General features: G+C 42.3%; 2 protein-coding genes across 2 annotated transcripts in view; one reads left to right on the forward strand and one right to left on the reverse strand.

The window, feature by feature from the left end:
* dnah9 (dynein, axonemal, heavy chain 9) overlaps window positions 1–17901 on the reverse strand; it is a 186307-nt gene extending 168406 nt beyond the window's left edge. The window contains exons 1-12 of the mRNA XM_085760635.1: window positions 17483–17901; window positions 15510–15706; window positions 15268–15426; window positions 13086–13216; window positions 12781–12992; window positions 8320–8553; window positions 8063–8230; window positions 7479–7595; window positions 7136–7286; window positions 3398–3512; window positions 3210–3278; window positions 169–295 (exon numbers count right to left, since the gene is read on the reverse strand). Coding sequence (XP_085616761.1) covers window positions 169–295; window positions 3210–3278; window positions 3398–3512; window positions 7136–7286; window positions 7479–7595; window positions 8063–8230; window positions 8320–8553; window positions 12781–12992; window positions 13086–13216; window positions 15268–15426; window positions 15510–15706; window positions 17483–17848 — 2046 coding nt within the window. The 5' untranslated portion in view covers window positions 17849–17901. The remainder of the gene's footprint in view (window positions 1–168; window positions 296–3209; window positions 3279–3397; window positions 3513–7135; window positions 7287–7478; window positions 7596–8062; window positions 8231–8319; window positions 8554–12780; window positions 12993–13085; window positions 13217–15267; window positions 15427–15509; window positions 15707–17482) is intronic.
* A 1906-nt stretch (window positions 17902–19807) lies between these two features.
* LOC146967600 (uncharacterized) lies at window positions 19808–21193 on the forward strand. Its single transcript, XM_085762222.1, has one exon. The coding sequence runs from the start codon at window positions 19874–19876 to the stop codon at window positions 21191–21193; it is 1320 nt and encodes a 439-aa protein (XP_085618348.1). The 5' UTR covers window positions 19808–19873.
* The last annotated feature ends 2621 nt before the right edge of the window (window positions 21194–23814 follow it).

A 23814-nucleotide genomic window follows, 5' to 3' on the forward strand; every position in this document is an offset into this window, starting at 1 on the left:
CCTGCTCAAATTAAGGCTGGCATTTTAATGCAGTGTCCATTATTTTATTTCAAATTGAATATTCTGAGGTGTCTGAAACTTATAGTCAAACTAATTAAATTTTCGCAAAGTTTTATGAGCAGTGACATGCAGCAACCAGTCATGGAGCACTTCTTCTAATGTAATAACCTGCGGGTTAAAGTTGACTGAGATCAGATGAGTGTCCGGGTCTCTGCTGAGCAGCGGCAGGCTGAGGTTGTACTGAGAGCTCTCGCCCACCGTCTCTGTCCACGTCTGGAACAGGCTGCTGGAGAATCTGGGATGACAAACACAAACAACACAATCAAACACAAGTTATTACCAAAGAAAAACAATTGTTTCATATTCCCATTAAGAGGCCCGGGGCTTTCTATTACACAAGGCCTGCAAGGCATGAAAACAGCTCACGTCATGGAAATTAACACGAGCAGCCAAACGGGCGGCTAAAAGGCATATGATTGAGCCGTTTTCCCCCCCAATTCTCAGAGGCTGTAAACAGAACGAGAGGCGTGATGTGCTGGTCCACACCGAGCAGACAATAAGGGCAGAGGCAGAGGTAGCGGTGCATGGGGGGAAGGAGGAGGAGGAGGAGGGGGGGGTTAATATGAGGATAAACGCTGATTCATCTCCAGCAGACGGGGAACAGACAATATGTCAGGGCTCTGTACGGCTATATCAATCTGTAAATAGCTAAGATTATGATGAGAACTTCAGTGCGCGCCGTGTGCTCCTTATTGGATTTCTGCTGTGAGCTTCATTTCCTGATAGTGGCACCACAGACGCAGAGGCAATCAAATGCCGCGGTCATGGCTATAAATCACACCGCATTTTGTCTGTGGGGGTAATGAGTGAGGAAGCCCACCCTGTTCCTGACTGGAATATGTATAATAACGGTGACATTCATTCTCAGGCAGCAGTGCCGTGATTATTACGGCATAACAAGGGATCTAATTTCTGATTGGAGTAAATTGAGGGCAAAGAACTGCTGTTGTTCATCATTCTATTACTCTGGCTGGGAGAGGGGGAGGTGGGGGGAGGGGAGGGGGCATAAAGTGGAGGAGTGATAATAAGCATGAGAAGCATAAAGAATGGGTGTATGTCTGGGTGTAAGTGTGTGTGAGAGTGTATCTCTGAGTCTGCATTCACAAAAGATGTCTACACATGTCTGGTTATACAGCACACACACACACTTTCACATTACCACACTTGTAAGCACTTGGAGTGACTGATTCACCGCAAACTGCGCTGTGGTTGCTCCTGTTGGCAAATTGGCGTATTGCCATAATCCCTATAGTTTTAGGAGTAGGTTCATTATCTTTAATTGTCGGTGCAAGCTGTTTTTAGATCGGCGGAGCAGAGACGCGTGTTTCCCTCATCAAACTAAATACACAATCCAACAACTCCAAACTCCAAAACACTCTGGTGGACAAGTTGTGACCTGCACACGCAGCCGTGTCTGGAATGTAGTTCCTGCTGCATTTACCTCAAAAACAACCCCGTAACGTTCCATTATTATCTCATAGCGTGGTGAATGTGCAGTTCACAACTTGTCCACCAGAGTTTTGGAGTTGTTGGATTGTGTATTTGATGAGTTTGATGAGGGAAAGGCGCGTATCTGCTCCGCTCCGCCGATCTAAAAACAGCTTGCACCGACAATTAAAGGAACTGAACCTACCCCTAAGACTAAAGGGATTATGGCAATAGGCCAATTTGCCAAAATGTTGAAATATCCCTTTAAGAGCTAAGATTAGGATCCAACAACTCCAAATCACTCTCGTGGACAAGTGATCTGCACATTCACCATGCTATGAAATAATCATGTAACATTACAAGACAGAGTTGTTTTCGAGGCAAATGCATAGCCGGAACTACATTCAAGACACGGCTGCTGGGCGGAGTGACTTCAAAAGCGCAAGTAGTTCCGAGTATTTGCTTCATGTGTCATAAATGCGTTTATTTTATGTTTTTGCTTGTGGTCAAAGTATAGACGGACAGGAAATATGGGAGGAGAGAATGGAGGAGTGACATGAGTCCAAGTGGAAACCTGCCAGACGGACTCTTTTCACACCGATGCTGAATGTGCCCTTATCGGATCACGCCCTCAATTCAGTCCTTACTTTACTAGTCCAACTCAGAAATCCCACACACAAGAAGAACTACAGTCAATGTGTCAGAATAAGAGTAGAATGACCACAGTGGTAAATGTGTGAAGTTATCAGCTCCAGCCTGCACAGACTGCACAGCCTCAGTGAGCTTTAGAATTGATTTTAAAGTCTTATGTTGCTGATTTTTAAGGCAGCTCACGGCCGCTCTCCTCACTACAACTCAGCCTCTTCGCACCAGATGAGTTGCTTCATACTCACAGAGTGTCTGCAGTCGTGGCCTTGTCTTCAAACATCGATCCCTTTCTTTTTAAATTTCACTTTTTATCCCTTTTTTCTATCATATCTTTAATTTGAAATCATTTATCATTTTTATTATTGTCATAATAATATCCCATGACTTTACTCCTCATCATGTGAGAATATCTTGACAGCTGATTCTTCCATCACACTGTAAATGAAGATGTAACCCCACAGAAAGCTTGCGATCAAGTAAAATATGTTCTTGATTCTCTCTACTCTCTGTCTGTAATTGTTGTGATCCTTCTGTGAGGACTTTTCCTCAGCGGCGTAAAGACACAATATCTCCCTCTTGCTGTCTTTGACTCTCACACAATTCAGTTTGACTCCATACAAACAGCATTTCCTGCCCGGTGGGATTCTTTATCTCTCAGCCTCTGATGTTGGATGTGGTCTAAAAGGCCATTTCTCACTTGGCATCAGTGAACAGTGACAGAACATATGGGATTATGGGAGTCCTGTGAAATAATCTGCGAAGCAGCGCTGCAGTAATGACAACATAAATCACGCTCAGAGCTGCACGTCCGCATGCTTCTCCTCGGGGGCTGCTTCATAAATGTTACGCACTCGACTAACACAATCACAAATGTTCAGTATAAACACAGTGTTGGTGTGAAATTACAGGACGGGATGGAGCTAATATCTAACTTTTGTGATTGGCTCTCCTGCTCTTTACCGTCCAATCTGTTTATTCTGTTTAATCTTCCTCTCTGTTCTTTTATTCAGTGATACACCGATCTAAGCCTGATGACATATAGAGAAACACAGACAGGCCGGACCCACACACACCTGTCCAGCAGTTGCATCATTTCCTCATACTTCTGAATGACCCTGGCTCCTTCTGCAGACTCCAGGCACCTGCAGAGAAGAGAAGATTTTACCATCCCTGTAAAGTTTATATCCAGTGGCCAATATTCCAAAGCTTGATTTTTATGAGGCCTTTAAAACAGCTGTGACGTTAAAAAGACCAGACTCACGGGTATGAGAGGTGTCTGAATTTGGAGAAGGGGGTCTGGATGCGCTGCTGCAGCTCCTGGGCCCATCTGAGGCCTCCGGCTACTGCTGGCATGTTCTTATTGACTGGAGTAAAACCTGAGGAGGTCAGTACGTCACAGTCATACTTAATGTAATACAGTCAGTGAAGCCAGAGATAAAAACTACACTGTGTTGGTTAAATATTCATCATACACAAGTTCATGCTGCACCGGAGCTGAGGACACTAAATAGTAGGGCTGGGTAAAAATATCGATTCAGCAATGCATTGCAATTCTTTTCTCTGCAATTCAATATCGATTCAGCAATCTTCTGAATCGATTCAAGCCCCTGGCCAGTGGGGGCGCTGCGAGCAACACCCTCGTGTGATTCGCGCTGTACGGACGGGGGCCGCACTAGACCAAACCATAACAATATGGGAGTGAGTAGCAGCAGCAGCGGGGATCGATCGTCGGGGGAGGGACGCACCGCGCCGTGCCGTATTAACTTTCGCTTTCAACACGCGCTGCTGTTATGCATGCGTGCTTCTCTGTGGTGTGTATGTGTGGCGGCGGCGGCGAATATCGCTACTTTTTTTTTTTTTTTAAGACGTTAGTTTAGGCGGCAGCTCTTTGTTGTTAAGGCGGCCGCCTTAACAGGAAAGCGCTGCGGGAAGCCCTGAAGCTGCTCTCACTTCTTCCTCTGCTGCTCCTCCTCACTCACTCACCTACACACAGACAGGACTCTGTCTTCCTCACACTCACCCCAGCCCCTCAGTTTCTCATCCCACCTGTCCGTACCATACACATTGACAGTCAGTCAGAAATCACAGAACTTAAACATCATAACAAGAACATTACTGCGGGGTCGCTACAATATTTTCAGTTGTGCAGTCAACTATTATTAATAATATTGTTTTGTATTGTTTTATTACTCAAAATGTTATGAGTTATTTTCCAAGAGGAAAGTATCACATAGCCTAATTTAAATTTAGCTGCACTGTAGTTCAGTGTTAAAGCAGTGTCATATTTTGTTATGCTATGAGTTATACTATGGCTGTTCATAAGGCATGAAACTAAACAAATAATTATTAAAAAAAAAAAATCTGGTACTCTTATTTGTGTATTTCTGCTTGATACTGAATCGATATCGAAGCATTTCAATCAATATCGAATCGAATCGATATCGAATCGAATCGTGACCTAATGAATCGAAATCGAATCGAATCGTGAGATTCTCAACAATACCCAGCCCTACTAAATAGCTTTACAGACTTCCATACTGTTGACTCACTATCACCTTAACAACACCATCACCTTTTACTCAAGAGCTTTTTAAAGGTTTACTTAGTTGACCCATAAAAAGATATACTTGGTGATTTAAAAGTGCAATCATTCATGTTTCACTGTGTTTTATTCATTATACTCTGTATAAAGAGAAATGATACAGTGTGAACGCACAGTACAGTCTTATGTTTTGAAAGTGCAGTGTAATGTCTCGTTTTACCTTTTCACAAACAGAATAAAGGCTTCACAGATCACTATGTACTGAAGACTATCTTCTCGAGGAAAGCGTTAGACGTTTTACAATATATAATAATATGTAGCATAGCCACGGGAAAAACCCTGCTTAGTTCCTCTTAAGTTAAAAGTTAGCAAAGAGTGGTTTTGTTTTTGTTTTACCTGGTGGTCAGAGACGACTGCTGACTCCCGAAGCTTTTCATACCTATACTGTACTTCATATTCTGTGCGATGTGTTGGTTAAAGCAGAAGTAAGCGGAATGTTTGTGTTAATATAAGTCTTAAATAGTTATATCTTCCGACGGCAATCACTTATATAGAGTGTTTGGTCTGAAACACAGGTCTGTCAGTCACTCTGCTCTGCTGTAAGCCGAGGAGAAAACTTTCCTTGTATCCTACAACCTTTATCCAATGAGGAGAGAGAACGGCATAAAGGGGCGGTCCTCTCTGTGTGTGCAGCCAAGGGATGCGCGTGAATGTGGTGAAGTATGGACGAGGGCGGTGACTGCTAACTCCATCGGTTGACAAGAAGTTAGCCAAAACGACCGGATCGCTTACTTCTGCTTTAATTCACAAATGATGATCGCCTTCATCATAGCTCCCGTCTTTACGAAGCTTAACTAACTCGATGCGCGTGAGGATGATCCACGTCCAGTAATTAAATCTAACAACATGGACTCAGAGGCTGGAGCTGTGTGTGTTGTCTCCTGTAGCTGAGCAGGGCCTAGTGCCGCTCAACACTGTGTTCTGTCCCACTAGGCTTGATTATACTGAATGTTTGAGGACTCTCTCTTGATTCTTTTTTTGAAAAAAGAATGACACCCTTGTTCTTGTCATTTTGCACAACTACGATACAACCATGTACGATATATGTCGCACACCTCCAGTAGCTGTTACAGTATGTTCTCTCACAGACTTCTTACTGGAGCTCCAGTAATGACAGGTGGGTGAGCTAAGAATACAGAAGGCCCCACGCCTTTCCTCTGATTGGCTGAATGTGAACACATAGCAAAATTCAGGCAAAACACCAAGAGCAAACCAAATCGTGCCAGGCTGAGAGGTAGAGGTGCTTCAGGAGCTTAGGTTTAATCAATCTCTGAGGCTCTGTGGAATAATTTCACAGTATTAAAGAACCTAGCTATAAAACCTTTAAAATAAAGACCCTCTCCAGATTAAGTTTCCAAGTGTCCCTGTTATTATGGATCTCTCTGCTGAGTGTACATGAAAATGACACTCCCAGGTATTTTGGGGGAGTTTATGTCTTCATTAGAGTTCAAAGTTGAGAGAGAACAGGGTATGAGGGTATTATCGAGCTATCTAGCCATGAGGTTTAGTTGTTGTTTTATTTCCCAAGGATTTCAGAGACAATGAATCAATCTGACATTTCTGCTACACTTCACAATCTCCACTGACAGCTACAGACTGATGTGATCATGTCATACTATCAGAGTGTTGTGCAGGAAGTTTTTACTCCTGTGGGAATTGTTGAGTCCATTTTACAGTTCAGGGTATTAAGTATTCAAAAAATGGCTGATAGTAAATGTACTGCACTGTTAGGCCTACAGCAAATATGAAATAGAAAACAGCTGACTGTGTGTTTGCGGATTACTAAGTGGACACTGTGTTGCTGTGTTATGTATGTTTTTAAAGCAGCATGGATAGATAACAACTGAGAAAAATGTTTGGTTGACTCTAGATCTGCAACAATTAATCAATGAATCAAACAATAATCGATTATTAAATTAATTGTCAACTACCGTACTACTAAATCGATTTGATTGATTTCAGCTTCTTAAATGTGAATATTTCTGGTTTCTTTGTTTCTTTATGACAATGAACTGAGTCTTTCTTTGGTTTGTGGACAAAACAAGACATTTGAGGACGTCATCTTCAAACACTGATTGACATTTTTTAACATGTTATTGACCAAACAACTAATCGATTAACTGTTTAAATAATCAACAGATTAATCGATAATGAAAATAATCGTTAGTTGCAGCCCTAACTGACTCAACATTTTAAGAATACATCTGCAGACAGGACATTAACCTGGTAATTTAACCAGAATATTCATGTTTGTAACTTCATGCATGACCTTAACAGTCTCAGTTTTGATGTTTACCTCAGCATCACAGTCAGAATTCTGCAGACCGTGCTCACTGGTTCCTCTGCCAAGTGGCTGAATCAGATTGTATAAACACAGGACTTTGTTTTAAATCTCACCCAGCTTCTCTGCAGTTTGGACGTGTTTGTTGTAGAGGAGTTTACAGGAGTCCAGCTCCTTGTCAAACACAGAGACCAGGAGAGGGTATCGGTCCACGGCAACGGTGGCCACTAAGGGGCGCTCCAGCAAGCTGCCGAACATCTCCAGAACCTGCAGACATTAAATAAGGGGGTGGGATTAAATGCCGGTTTAGAAAAAGAGAGCTCCATGGTTAGTGTCAAGTTTTGTTTTTTTATTTGTTTATTTTCTATTATTATAGTTCTATTGTATAGTTTATTGTCTGTTGCTTCAATTCAATTTTTTTTTTTTAAAGAAAGAAAGAGAGAGCTCCATCTCCCAGACCTTGAAGGCGTGGTCCAGTCCAGAGGCGTCGTCGAAGGCCTGACAGAAGACGGCTCCCAGCTGTCGTTCTGTGTCGTCCACCTTCAGCCTGAACTCCCTCACGTCCTCATCAAACTCCTGCAGGGTGGAGAGCTCAGCTACAGCGACAGCCACAACACCAACACAGCAGCTCCAGCTAACACATATTCCTTTTCACATCTCACTGACTCAAAGCCGTCCGGCAGGATACACTGACTGGGTCTTACAAGGAAAATAAATTGCTTTTCTTGCTGCAGCTCAGAAACATCTCGCTTAAGCATCTACACGGGGCTGAGAAAAGACTGGTTTTTGGCAGAAAAACAATTTGCTCCACAAACGCTGGAGTGACCAGGTTGTGTTTGCGTTTGTCTGAGAAAAAAAAAAGAGCACATGCTCAGTATTCAGGGGTAAAAAAAAAACCGCTAGAAATGCAATCTGTGTCTAGCAATTCATTAACCCTTGTAAACTGATCTTAAAAGTTGCTCTACACAACGACACCTATCCCCCACCCCCCATTAGCAAGAGAGCAACACCCGGTGCACCCTGCTCAGCCCGATGCTCCGTACCCTGTTGCTGAGGTCCAAGCAGTCGTAGGGTTTCTCTGTGAAGACTTTGTACATGTCTACAAACTCTTGATGGAGCAGCTGGACCTGCTGGCTGAGAGCTCGCCCTCTCACACCTCCAATCTCCAGCTTCTCCAGCTTCAGCAGGTCCACGGCTGTTAACAGGACGTCCTGTAGGGGAACGGTTTCAGCATCTGCATGTTACCAACAACATTGACATTTGGCACATTTTGACTAATTGATTGTGTCTCCGTACTCACCTGAATGGTCTTGACCCTGTTAATAAAGAGGTCTAGTCCAGAAAAGACCAAAAGTGGAGAAAAGTCCCAAGGCCTAACTAAGCTCTCGTTCCTCTGGTACTTGTTCAGATTGGCCCTGCGGTCCTCGTAGGTGCTCCTGAAGAGCTGCAGGATCTCCAGACTTGTTTGCACCTTCAGGAGATTCTCCGACACCTCTCCTCTCAGAACCTCCTCTGGAACTAGATACACCTGGGCCTGGTTTTGCAGCGTAACAGATTAGTTGGGTTTAGAACATACATAGTCACAACCTTGTGCTTGCCTAATGATCCAACGAACACCCTGGAAACTGATACCAGAGCACCGCTCTGCACATCTCATACCAAAGATTCCATGTGTCAGCACGCAGCAGAGGGGCAATGTCCTAATTCTATGGAATCTTACAGAATCTGAATAACGCATCGTCAGACCTATTAAAGCAAGCTTGGGAGAAAGATTTGGACAGTAAAGTCTCAGATGAGATGTGGGAGAATTGTATTAAAAACATCCATGATAGCTCAATTAATGTAAGACACAATCTGATACAATTCAAGGTAGTACATAGACTACACTATTCTCAATCCAAATTGCAGAAAATATTTCCGGAAGTGTCATCTCAGTGTGTTAAATGTCTAAGCAAAGAAGGAACACTTTCCCATCTATTCTTGTCATGTGATACGCTACAACCATTCTGGGGCTCCTTGTTTGGAGTTTTTCATTAAGGCCTTTAATCGTCCATGTAACCCAGCCCCACTCATTGTTTTGTTTGCGGTGGCTGGATGGTGTGAAAAGTAGATATGAGGCTATAGGGCTATTTCCCTCTCATCGTTGTCAGCCAGAAAGCAGATTTTACAATCCTGGAAATCTGAAAGGGCTTCTACATTTGAAATGTGGCTGAGGGAGCTGGGAAACATATTACACTTGGAGAAAATCAGGTACAGCATGTCTGCTAAAGAGGATTTTTTTTTTTCTTTTTTAATCTGGCAACTTTTTCTCCATTAAATGACTAGTGGCTGACCTAGTGCACATCTGTCACTGTACCATTATCTATGTCCTGTTTGTCACATGTCAAAAACCTCTGTCAAAAAAAACTGTACTGTTCTGTGTAGCACCGCCAACTAATATCTATTCATTTGTTATGAAAACAATAAAGTCCAAACCGTCCTAACTGACTGAGCCAACATGCATTCCTTACCTTTGTATGAATGTTTCTCAAAACAACAGAATGCACTTGCAGTAGTGAGAAAGCTCATGCACTGATCGTTACCATGGCCTCACATGCCATGATCTTCAGATCACTGTGGAAAATCTGTTCTCTTTGCTGCTGCTGCTGTGTTTACATCAGAAACAATGGAGACAATTGAGGGATACTGCTGTCTGTAACAGGGCCTCACAACATCAATGAGCATAAGATAGGTGCTGGGAATTCTCTCCACAAAAATATTAATTAAACTGAATACAAAGTTCAGCCATAAAGACCTTGAAAACATAGTTCAACATTTTGGAGAATACATTGATTTACCTCCATGCCAAGGGTTAGATGAGAAGATCAATAGCACTAACACGTCTGTTTGTTGAGCTGAGCTGAAGTCAGGAACTCATTGATTAGCTTAGCATAAAAGCTAGAAACAGTCAGAAGTAACTACCTTGGTTCCCCCACAAAGTTAGAAACAAATCCATCTCAACCTTTATTGGGTCTATTTAGTTTTTGTTTCCACCTTAATGTCTTTATATTTCTTGAGGCTGCACATAGGCAGAAATATACAGAGGTTGGTAAAGTACGCTGAATGCATATTGTTTTTACAGTATCTTTGTTTTCCCTGTTTTGAGTTGAGCCAACAGCTTCCATGCAACTGTGTTCATCTTGTGGCCCTCTCTGGCCAACTGAGCATTTTCCCCATACACAACTCTTGGAAAAGGAGCGACCCCAATGGAATGCAGTTTGATCCAAGGACTCAAGTAACATTTTGGAATGTCTGGGAAAGCCATATGATTCCATAATTTGATGTGTGCAGGGAATCAACAGGAAGTCAGCCAGATCAAACCACCATGCCATCAACAGGAACCACTGAGTATGCTGCATCCACCATGACTGAATGCAATATTCACTCCCTAATACACAAATATGCACCCATCTGCAGCCTGAAGCTATGACCAACACCTTCCTCTACAGAGACATCCTACTGAAAGCCATATTTTTAATATGACTATTTTCACCAGCCCAACAACAGTTCCAGGAACTGCAACTCTCTGTACACTACTTCCAGTCTAAAAGTGTATTCAGACCTGGCTCGTTTGAAAAGCTGTTCCAAAACAGGGTGCGTTCCACACAAAGATCAGTTCATTCGGTCATACAGTAATGTGAGCTCAGCAATTGCGTTCGGATGTGTAATGAAACAAGTGGGCCGAGATCCCTTAGACGGGGTGGTCTTGGCTTGTTTCTATTTGAGCCCTGGAGCGGTTCATTTGCAGTGAGAACATAAACGACTCGGCAACCAACACATCACGCAACACGCTGCTGATGTTTCATGGTTCTCAAAAGACCAGGCTGGTTCGGGCCGAAAATATATAGTCTGCCTAGGCTTCTTTTTTTCAGTTTTGGGCTGACAATATACACAAATGACTCAGATCGGATCTGATCAACCGTGGCTCTGACGGGGTTGGATTTTAATTTTCAGGCCAGTTGAGACCTCTATTCCATGTTTTTTGTTTTTCCCGGGTAACCTCGTCCTCCTTTCAGGTAAGATTTCTGACCAATGAGAGAACAGTTGGTTTGTGCATGGCATTTGTTTACATCTTTGGGCCGCTTTGGATTGATACTGTGTTAACAACAAACGACCCAAAAGAAAAATGCAACAATTGTATCGGTTTAGCCCCTGAATCGGAACAAAGCAAACGAGCCCCAGGTCTGAATACACCCTAATAAGATATGCTTATCCTGTCCTCACACACACAATCTCAGTGAATTAATAAAATGAAAACAAATCCGTTACAGTCCGGTAGAGACTGTCCCTGTCCTCCAGGTTCATATACTGTAGAGCAGGACATGTGTAACTCTGGCTTCTCTTCTACACTAAGTATCATAGAAACTGCCAGATGAAACTCACAGTCTATGCTTGATTGCTTAATCTTTTTTTTTTTTACCTTAGTTCTAATTTTAATATTGTTTTGTACAGAGATTTGAAATCCACATCAGGAGAATACAGTGTGTATTTAAAAACCTGACACATGCAAACGCGGGCAGGATGGTACTTCAGGAGGGATCACACGTTTGTCTGTGGGGTTTGGCAAAAGTAAATTGAAACTGCCCTCTGTAGTCTGCTGAGTACCTGATGAGTACTTGAGTACTAATCCAAGCGAGAGTGAGAGGAAGAGGAGAGAGCTGTGAATTGGGGCTCACAGCCCAGTTTTGCCCCAGGCTCCTCTGGAGGGTTAATCTGACACTGCTGCCTCATTAGTCTTCCCTGGAAAAAGTTTTGTGATTCACTCACATTTTCCAGCAGCAAAAACACAGGTTTGCTTCCAATAAAATGAACACAAAGGATGAGTTGATATCATGAACAGAGAAAGCCAGTCATCACCGAGAAGGGAAAAGTGCTCTCTCCAGAAACCTCTGACAGGTGACTACTGCAGTAACCAGTCAGCAACAGTCAGCTTACAGTTTTTCTCAGTGGCTTTGGTACATTTCTCGAATCATGTTCTCAAGATTCACATTTACACTTTTACTGTTTGTACTGTAATTTGTTGACACACCATGTCACTGCAATACTGAAAGGAAAAAACAGCAATGCATAGCACAAAGAAAAAAACTTAAGTAGAAATGTGAACATAGGACAATCTTCTTAGGGAAAACTGTACATGCAGTGCTGTAGTCCAATTCCTTGTCCTTCCATTGTCCTTCCATTCTAACATTGTGTTGTGCTCTGGCTGTGTACTATATAGTTGCCAGTTAATGGTTACTGAGATGCACCTTGAGATGCTATTTCAGAAAACTGGTTGATCATTGGTTGATCTAATGCTTCACACATTTCCCTCCATTAGAGAAAGTCAAGATTCACCTGGGAGCAATTTACCAATTCAAATGTATAGAAATATGCTTGACATGTTATGACAACTTGTTCAACCATTTTGCATGCAAAGAGTTATGCAATGAACTAATGCCTAAATGTTGTGGGGGTTGTTATGATCAACATGACGCAAACAATTGATAATGTAGGAAACAGAATTGTACATAATCATTTGCATGGATGTACCAAAGCATTTGCAACTTGTTCAAATAAATGAAAAACTGCTTTTTTTGATGTGGAAGTGGCACAATGATGTGAAGATTTAAGTTTTGAGAATTTCAATTCTGATCTGAGAAATGTACCAAAGCCACTGAGACAAACTGTAATAAAACAGGCTCTTAGAGGTGTGACAGTGAGAGGAGGAACTGCTGCTGCTGACCTGCTGTATGAGGAGGTTGCAGATCTCCTGCAACAGAACGATGATGCGTGCGGGGGTGTTGAAGTATCTGGAGTTGGCCCACACCAGACACAGCGTGTGCATCAAAGGGCCGATTTGACCCCTGACCTCAGGAAACTCCACGTTCTCCATGTCCTCAAACAGGCGCTGCAGGGGCCTCAGGTAGGTGCAGATGTCCCTCGCCTCCTCCAAGGCTGGCAGGTGAGGAAGAAATATCACATGTATCTTAAAGTACACTTCAGCTAGATACACGTTACACCTCAGACAGTTATGTTTACATAAATCACCTGCGAGAACGTCCTGCTGCATGTTTGTGAAAGCAGGGAAGTAGCTGCTCTCCACAGCATCCAACAGCAGCGCCATCTTATTCACCTTGGAGGACTTTAACTGGGAGTGGATACACTCCAGATCTGCATATCTTCAGGAGGAAAACAAAGATGTTTCTGTCATATTTGCATTAGACAACAGGATTGGATTGCAGCAGCTGTTTGTAAATCTGTTGCTGGTTTTCAGTTTAAAGTTCTAAGGAACTTCAAACTCGACATTTACCTAATTCTCTCACATCATAATTAAAAATGTCAGAATTACTTTGTCAATATACTATTGACTCAATCGTTCCATCTCTGATCAGGATTAATGGTTATATGCTGATGTAACTGCAGGAATGCCAGGCGGTTAGTGCTGATAATCACAATAACTGTGGTTAATTGCACTGGTTAATTTCACTCATGTATGGTTCTGTATGGAATCAACTCCAGTCCCTTAGACGCACACAGGCCAGCATTGTGGGTTTGTGATGTGTCAGTCAAAACCTGCTGGAGGGTAAGGACAATGCCACCCCAGAGATCTTCCAGGCTCTAACCTTTTTACAAAATTAATGGGCAATTAAACCGGCTGGAAAAGGCAAATGATTCCTTTGACAGTCAGATGAGTTTGCCTGCCTGTGCACAGAGCTCACACACAGACAGTAGACACTGAGCTGAGCTTACTTAACTTGCTTTATATTATAACTTTGTTAAATTAATACATAGAGAACTTTGTGTGCTTAGGAGTTAGTAGTGTTTAAAGTTTATTCTGAGGGGGAAAACTGATCTGATTATGCTAAGTTAACCAATTCTATGAAGTTCTGAATGTTGTCAAGAACACATTTTGTACATTTAGAACAACTCTTCACTACGGAAGCTGAGAACAGCCACATATATTTTTTTATCATTGCCATTTTCTCTTGATAACTACTTATTATTTCATTATCTCGATATAACAAAGCCAGTTTTCACGTGATAACTAGTACGTACTACTTCTGTTGCTAGGCAACCGTGTCAACACTTTCTACGATAAATCATTTTGTTATCACGACAGAACGGACTTTGTTATATCACGATAACGAAAATATAAGTAGTTATCACAAGAAAACGACAATAAAATAAAAAATATACGTGGCCCTTCTCAGCTTCCGTACTTCACTACAAGTTTTATAATTTGGTGTACCGGAAAATTGTGTTACTGTTGTGAAGTGCAATGTACAATATGTCAGTTTACATAATTGTTTAACAACATTTTCATCATTTTAAGCATGAGGTCAAATATGTCAACCACAACATATTAGGACTATCAGCTAATATGCTATTTTTACACGGCTCTATTGAATGCTGCATTGTCATTGGCCAATCGCTGCATTCTACAGTCTGTTATTTCTGTATAACAGACCATTGTTAAGTATAACACACTGTTACTAGGGAAGCCACTCTGATCCAATTAATATAGAAACTTTACCAACCAATCCTTGCCGCTGCTGAATCATTGTGGGCGGAGATTTACCCAATGTAATAATTTAAAAATCAAATAAAAGTTGCAGGCTATTTGATGCAATTTATAAACCAATAAAATTTGTATTTATATCAACATTGTGTCTCAAATTATCTATTTCCACTCGTTATGGAGAAACAAACCCCTTCAGGATGAATGGAACCGTCCTGTCAGGGTTTATAACACATTACTTTGCTGAATGCTGTCATTCTCGTTGCCGTTCCAAATGTCAAACTAATGTTTTAACCAGTACACTGGTTTTGATTCAGTAACAAGAACATCTAGCAACATTAGTTTTGAATAGCAGTCTGGGCTGGTGCAGCCAGAGCGGATTCACTCCATCTGTGCTGATCTCCAGCAGAAAACAGAGAACAAACAAATGTTGTCACATTTGTGCCAAGCAGAAACACATGGTGGAGGATATTAGCTGCATGAGAAATAATTCTGCCGCTTATTAGAAAAAGCAGAGAGCCCTTGGCTTCAAATTACATTTTTTTCCCTTGATAGCACAGGTGTTCTGAAAATCCAATAATTAGTCTCACCAGCAAAAAACTTACAAAACAATTCAACTTTGAGGTCCTGCAGGGACACGTGTTATTTTCACTTAGTGGTACTGTGAGTGGCCGGTAGATACTTGGCGTCTGTAACGGCAGAGCTGCTGACCTGTTGTTCCAGAAGAGCAGCTCGGTGTGAGGCGTGGGGCTCTTCCCCTCCAGCAGGGCCTCGGAGGAGTCCTTCTTGAGGACGGCACGAATCTGATGGCTCCACTCGATCACTGCCGACTCCAAGGAGTGTATGATGCCCTTGTCCACCACCTCCCCCCTGTGATGTTTCATAAGTAAACCGTTTTTAAAATGTACAAACGGGGACAAATGATGCGTGGACGCGAACCTCTGTTTGTTTACCTCTTGTCTGTCCCCAGGGCGGCTCGCTCCACTCTGTCCGATCCCGCTGGGAGAGGCAGCAGAGTCTTGCCTTGGACTTGGCCTGACACCACAAACACATTGGTCCTGAGGGAGTGGACGTGCTGTGTGATGTCCTGTGACACTACTCTGGGCCATTCGGCGTGGTTCCTGCTGTTAGAGAGCAGCGGGGCCACCACCTGGGAGAGTGGAAGAAGAGTTTTTTGGAGTAAACTTTTGATTTATAAAGTGAAACATCCATCCATGCTGCTCATTCATGCAAGGTGGCAGGAGGGCTGGAGCTAATCCCAGCTAGGGCTGCAATTAATGATTATTTTCATTTTTGATTAGTTGTTTGGTCAATAAAATGTTAACAAAAATGTTAGAAATGTTGAAAAATATCAATCAGTGTTTCCCAAACCACAAGATGACGTCCTCAAACGTCTTGTTTTGTCCACAAATCACAGAGATACTGAGTTTGTTGTCATAAAGGAACAAAAAAAACAGAAATATTGACATTTAAGAAGCTGAAATCAGAAAACATGGACTTTTTTCTTTGAAAAACTACTCAAACTATTTATTTGATCATCAAAATAGTCGAAGATGAATTTAATAATCGATTATTGTTCGATTAATTGTTGCGGCTGTAATCCCAGCCAACGTGGGGCTAGAGTGCGGCCCACCCTGGACAGGCCACCAGTCTTTCTCTGGGACAACGTAAAGAGACAAACAACCTCACACACTCACATTCACACCTACAGTATGGGCACCAATCAATCTAGTACGGTACACAGTCTTTGGACTGTGGGGGGAGGCCCGAGTACCCAGAGAGACACCTGGCTGGTTTTAACTGTCTCTCATCCTGATGTTTACTGATAGTCAGCATGCCAAGGGGACATCTATAAGCTGTAGTGTATGCGTGCTAATGGTCGGTGTTAGGGTGGAGGTTCCTGCCCTTGTTCCTGTTTCCTTGGCTGCAGTCAGTGTTGAATTATGAAATTATGAAATGCACAGTGCATGTGGGCAAATATGACTCTTTTTTTCATTTGTTCACTGTAGTTGAAGTACTGACGTGATTGCTTGTAAAAAAAAAACATATTTGAATATTAAAAACCATTCAATTAATTGTTGTCTTGTTCCACATTCACAGAACCTTATCTTAAAACAACCTTACCTGACTCGCATCGGTCATTTTCTAAGTAACGCTCTACAGCTCTAGGTCCCCGAGTGCAACCACAGGAAAAAATCCGAGAAGAATCTGTGTAGCCGCCGGGGCGGGACCTCGCTCTCCTCCTGCTAGCTGCGCTACACTGCAGTTAAACAGCGAAGTAATGGGGGCAGTTCTTCTTCAGACTTTGGCCTCTATATAATGCTCAAAATATCACTACAAATGCTTTGCAACATCCACCAGTTCCTTACCACACAACACTGAGTGTGAATAACTCTGTTAATATGAGAGAGCAGTGTTAACTGTGTGTTTTTATCACGTAAGTTACCTCTGTTTACGCTAGCTTCAGGGTAGACCTTACTAGTCGACTGTCGAGCTCAAGACTGTTTCCATAAAACAAAACCACGGGTTTGGGATGACCGTAATTCTCCTGTCTGTCTATCATTGTTACTTTTTACAGGTGCGTCTCAATACAATAGTTCTGTGATGGAGGTCAGTCAATCTTCTCCATGATAGTGGAGGTATGGAAACCTTTGCAGGTGTTGAAGATTGAGCTGATTAGTGTGACATCATATTGAATTTTTTCACTGTATTCATTTTTTTTTTTTTTTTTTACTTAATCAGGTATTTCACTAAATGTACGCCATAGTCATTAAAATTAAAAGAAACAAAAACATCAAATATTTAAGTCTGTGTGTAATGAGTTTCTCTATTTGATTTGAACTAACTTACTGAGGTAAATTAACTTTTCCATGATATTCTCATTTACTCAGAAGCACCTGTATCTAGTCAGTGTTTAGCCGCTCACCTCCTCTATGAGACCAGTAAACTGATCCAGTGGGGCGCTGGACAGGTCTCCGTAGACCAGACTCTCCTTCATGGACCCGGGACGGAGCGCCGCTCTGCTCCGCTTCACAAAGTAGACCGCCTTGTTCCTGGAGCCGACGGAGGAGCCGGCGGAGGAGAAGGCGGCGGCGGCCTGCAGCAGTCCGGCCGCGGTCACACACACCACCAGGCTCCCGTGCTCCGCTTTGTCCACGAAGTCCTGCAGCACCTGTCGGTTGTCCTCGCTGGACACGAACTTCTGCCATTTGTCCTGTTTGAGTTTAAGAGTCCTCAGCACGTAGTCGGCTATAAAGTCCAGTCTTCTGTCCTCGGCAGGTGAGTCCTCCATTTCCGCAGGACTCTGTGTTGTCCCGTCCCGACGAGTGGATGAACTGATTATGTGTCTCGGCCTCCATAGCAACGCAGTGTTTGCATTAATCAGGCCGTTGCTAAGGGGACACGGGCCACCGGGAGGTGACCCGGGACCAGGACATCCCTCTGTCCTGCTGACTGATACCTATTGTTCACTGTTTGTCAGGCTTTTGTCTCGGGGTTGTTGCACCTAGTGAAAGTGAAAACCATGAAGGTCTGGAGGAAGTCAGCATCACAGGTTTTCACACATTTCAAATACTCTGCTTTCATAATAAGGGCCTGTCAACACAAAGATAAAGCTTTGACTAGTAGTAACTTTATCTTTGTGTTGTGTGACCCATTCACTGGGACAGGAACAATTTACAAGAAGCAGGTATCCTATTAAAAACAATGATCTCACTCTTTTTGTTAGGCTACATATTATCAATTAATCTATGTTAAAAGTGAAGCATGGTATAGGGATGAGGAAAAAACAAACAAAATCCGGATGGTGACAAAACTACATCTCCTTATGTTAGGAAGGTCGGGTCTGCTGTGCTCACCAGCCGAAATAGCCGCTGTGGAAGACAGGAGAGGGGACAGCAGATCTAACACCACAAATGCACTGGCTATACATCTATACTATCAAAATATCATGCAATGTCACTAGTCAATAGCCTATGGCTATGACACATCACTACAATGTGTCAGCCGTGCAGTCCCACCACAGACAGGAGCAGTGTGTCGGTGCAGTCCCAGCCTTGCACAGTGAACCTGCAGACAAGGGGGGGGGGATTAACACTCAAATAACTATCCAGGAAAATAATATACATTTCATTAATGCTCATTTTATTATTCATTTTATGCTCTGTAAGGTGACCTTGGGTGTCAAGAAAGGCGCCTCTAAATTAAATGTATTATTATTATTATTATTATTATTAACGATAGAAAACACTGGCTGGACTGGTCCTTGAAAGAAAACATGAAATGTATTAGTTATCATTCCATGCACCATCATAGTTAGAAACACAAAAAATTAATAATAAAATATGAGCCTACTTTTCCATAAATGACTACATCTTTGTTCATATGGCAATTTTCTGCTTGAGCAGAGGGCAGGTCCTGGTTGTAAGACATATGGTACACATCGTTTACTAGACCTTTAGCCACAGTCGCTCTCCCGTGGTCATGTCATCCTAAACATAAACTTTCAAGAAGCAACGTTGCTTCCACACAAGTTAAAATAACATAAACAGAAAAGGTCTGGGGGGGTGCATTTTAGGAACGCAAATGCGGAGTAGAGCATAGAGTGATCGAGGCAGTTAACCCCATGCTGTCAAGGTAGCCATAGACAGGACTAGCATACCTGCTGGAAGAAGGACAGATAAAAACCCTGGTTATTTTGAGCTGGCATTGGGAGGCTATGATGAGGCAGAATCTTGTGGCATCACAGATAGTGTGTTAGTGGAGCACTTGAGGATGACCACTGTCTTCAACAGCAACTCAAAGAAAGTTCAAAGCTAACTTTTGTTCTGATTGTAATAACACCTATTCAATAAAAAATGGATAGGTGAGTAGTTCAAATAATGAATGGGATGTTACAGTTCAAGGTCAAAGGTCGAAACATTTTGAGAATAATCTAATCTAATTGTACTATGACATCATCAGTTCTCATCTCCTCACAGGGAGAGTAACAGTGAGATGACGTCACCACACGTGTAATTCCATTTCATGTGCATCGTGACATCATCATCATCATCATTTATGTGCATTGTGACATCATCTCACAGCACTGTGATGAAGACAACATGAGATGATGTCACCTCACACATCAAAGGAAAAATCCCATTCTTTATGACATCATCAGTTCTCTACTATACTGTACAGCAGCTCCTTAGATCTCCACACACAGTATCACAAACCATTTGGCACGTGACACAGCACAGCAAGTAACTCGTTCACAGAACTGTTCAGAGAACAATTGTGAAAAGACTTCGACTGAATATCGATTATCGATAAGAAGATGGCTACATCTAACTTTGTCTACCAACAAAGGAGGAACAACAAAAAGATGACACGAAGAAACCAGGACCAGTGGATGGAAGTTCAAGACCTTCGTCAAGAAGTTCAGAAGCTTAAAGAGCTTTTGAATAATGAGCGGGCCAACTTCTTTAGAGAGCAAACCTGGAGGAGTGAACTCTGCCAAGAACTGGAAAACACCAAACAGGAGTTGACCAGGCAGAAGAAACTCAAGGAGATGTTCATCAAGCGGGAGAAAGAAACAAGAAGAGACCTGCAAAGACTCCAAAAGTACAGCGACCCAGAGACCCTCAGCACCACAAAGATGGCCACTGAAGTGCGAAACACCATCAAAAGGAAAAAGAAGAAGCTCCTTCAAATAGACTATGAGGAGCTCCAGGTGGCTCATCTAATCAGCCAGGAGAAGTTCCCGGCCCAGCTCCAGGCAGAAAAGGAGAAAAACAAGGCTCTCCAAGAAGAACTGGAGCAACTGAGGACTTCATTCCATGAGGTCACGACAAGACATCAAGTTGATGCCCTCACAGCCAGACAGCAGATTGAAAACCTTCAGAGTGAGCTAGAAAAGGAAGTCAAAGCTCATGCTAATGGTGTATCTAAGGACCTGCTCCTGCAGAGAAACATGAGGGCCGACCAGGGAGCTCTCCAACAGAAGATGGCACAGGAGATCAGACTTCTGCAACAAAATGCCACTGAAAAGGAAATGTCTCTGCAGAGAGAACTGGAGCAACTGAGAACTTCCTTCCATGAAGTCACAAAAAGACATGAAGTTGATGCCCTCGCAGCCAGACAGCAGATTGAGAACCTTCAGCGTGAGCTGGCGACGGAAGTCAAAACTTATGTTGACAGTGTATCAAACAGCCTGCTCCTTGAGCAAAACATGAGGGCCGAGCAGGAAGCTCTCCAACAGAAGATGGCACAGGAGTTCAGTCTTCTGCAACAACATACGGCTGAAAGAGAAATGTCTCTGCAGAGACAAGTGGACGAGCTGAGAACTCAGTATAACACTCAGCTCGCTATCAACCAGGAGCTCTCCATGAAGCTCAACCAGACTCCCCAGGCAACTTTCACTGGCCAACAGAGCCAGGAGAAACCTGTGGAGGAGCCTGTATATGAACACCAGACTGGAACAAACAACACATCTCTGTCCTACCATCTACCAATGGAGATTGATGTATCTGAGGAGATCCTCCATGAGAACACACCTACACCATCAGCATGGAAGACCACCCGCCACTTTCTGGGGCTGAGAAAACCTCAGATGTGGAAGAAGCCAAGGGCACCCACATCCAGCACTGACAACTAAGCTGGTTTTCTATTTCTATCTATCTATCTATCTATCTATCTATCTATCTATCTATCTATCTATCTATCTATCTATCTATCTATCTATCTATCTATCTATCTATCTATCTATCTATCTATCTATCTATCTATCTTTCTTTCTATCTATCTCTTTCTTTCTATCTATCTATCTCTCTCTATATATATCTTTATATCAATCTATCTATCTATCTATCTCTATCTTTATATCAATCTATCAATCTATCTATCTATCTATCTATCTATCTATCTATCTATCTATCTATCTATCTATATCAATAAAAACAAACAAATGTCAACATACCGTATATTGTTATATATTGTAGCTTGCAACATATTTGTAGGCCTTGACAGGGTTTCAGATATGGAAATAAAGCTGCTCTTAACTTCAATGCTTTATCCTTCATCTACTGAGTGATTTCCAGGGAACCACAGTGGCTCACCTGGCAGAGTGCAGCAGCCTGGGTTTGAATCTGTAGTATAGGTTGGGTTACATTTTTTTTATGTAAACAGGAAGCACACAAGACAACACACAGATTTCCACTGAAGCAATACACATTTATATCAGTAGATGGTGCTGTCACGCTACTGTGGATCCACAGTGGAGCTGTATCTGTCCATCTCTGCTCATGTGCAGGTCAGAAATAAAGAAGCTCCCCCATGGGCAGCAGGCTATAACTCTGTATCTCTTTGTACAGTAGATCCACAGGTATGTTTTACAGTAATGTGTCTAATGTGAACAGTTTTACAATTGTTATATGGTGTCACAACTTGACTTTGAAACACATTATTTTGTGTAGCAAATTAGTTATGTAGTCGGTAGTGGGAAAAAGAGTGCTGTGTGTTCTCTTAAAAAAAAAAAAAACTCTGATAATGGGACAAAGGCTCATTAACAAACAAACTGCTGTGTTGTCATATAGCTCACTTGGTAGCGTGTGGCTTTAACGCAGTCAGTCTGTGTTCGCATCCAGGGGTTAATTATGGGTTTTGGTCGGCAATGCATTTTCTCATGATTATAAAGAGTAGCCTATGTGGTTGTGTATAAACTGTGGCCTCTCAAAAATGCCCATTTTAATTTGATAGCTCTATTGATTTGTTCAGCTGTAAACTACTTCAGATCAAACAGTAAGACATTTAGCTGCTTCATTCTTGCAAAATTTCGCTTCTCTATGAAAGATAGAGCTATTTCACCACACATTGTGGATAGGCTGTAATTCATTATCATCAGAGCAGATTTTATGTTTATTTTTTGTCATTAGATTTTTCACCAACGGCAGTTTTTCACGTTTTTTTTTTTTTTTACACTGGAGACAGTGAACGGATCAATGAAAAGTGAAGCTTCACACAGAGCAGCAGCTCTGCCCCGGGGCTTTGTAGCCTACGTACAGAAATCACCACATTTGCATCAATAAATACATGTTTTACAATGAACCGATTAAATTTTGTTTTATTTTATTAAGTTATATAACATGGTTACGGTACATGGCAGAGAGCAGCATAGTATGCGGTTTCCAATACAGCAATGCCTGCATGTAGCCCACTGGGCCAGCCACCATTCCTTCCTGCGCCTCATTACAATGAACATCTGGACCAGTCAAAACCTTGCGCTTACTCTCACGAGAGAAAGTTGCCGTATAAAAAAGTGTCAGAACAAGCTCTATGTTTGATTTTTTTTTGTTTGTTTTGTTTTTAATTTCTAATAAGTTTTAAATGGAATCCCGGCTATGAAGACTTGTAGATAAATGTTAGTATCAGTTACAATAATGTGTTATAAAAAACCTTCTTGATGTCTTTGTTCTTATAAAATTTGAAAAAATAGTTTAACTCGTAGGTCGCCATTGTTGTTCACGTCGCAATGCACTCTGGGTAGTGACGTAAGGTTCCTTCCTTCCCTCTTCTTGAATCGTTGGAATCATGTTTATTGATCATTTGGGGGGGAGGGGGGATGTATCGGAGTCACTATAAATCGGGGGGGGCATCCTCAGTGCCATCTGCGCCCATGCATAGACTCCTTTAAATGAGTTATCAATCTCAGAGATGTGAAAAAGTTGTCAAAGTAGACAACGCAGTTGGAGGGGTTTCTGATGGTTTTGCACAGCTGCAGAACAACATTTCAGCCGAACCCAAACTCTTTGTCTGCAGTAGCACCATCAAATGTAGACTTCCCTGTGTAAACCATGAAGTCATACACACCAGCTTGGACAAAGATCTTGAAACCCCATTTCTTGGGTTTGCTGGGTAGATACTGACGCAGACTTCCAGCTTTTTTTTGCCTTAGTATGGAACCATCATTTCATCAATTGAGAATTGGTTTTCACTCTCAATTTCCATACACTTCCCCCTCGTGTGGTCAAGTACAGGCCTCATTTTCATCCGGCGATCTTCACTGGAATCAGAGCTCATGTCATCTTGAAAGTGGAGCATCCAAAATGGAACATCCACATGCGTGCTGTAACCATTTAGGTAGCGGCCAAAATCACTTTAGATAGGCAGGAAAACCTTGTGTTAAAGTCAGGCGGACATACTGTTCTTCACCCATAAATACGGCGCTGCTAAGAGAAAAAAAAAAAAAAAGGACGGCTTTGCTGTTCCTCTCTCTTTAAC

This window comes from Trachurus japonicus, chromosome 19 (genome assembly GCF_045865225.1).
Source record: "Trachurus japonicus isolate A0001 chromosome 19, Traja_1.0".
Classification (NCBI taxonomy): domain Eukaryota; kingdom Metazoa; phylum Chordata; class Actinopteri; order Carangiformes; family Carangidae; genus Trachurus; species Trachurus japonicus.

Bases quoted from the DNA above. Each gene is read 5' to 3' on its own strand.
- LOC146967600 (XM_085762222.1), top strand. From the start codon at position 19,874: ATGGCTACATCTAACTTTGTCTACCAACAAAGGAGGAACAACAAAAAG.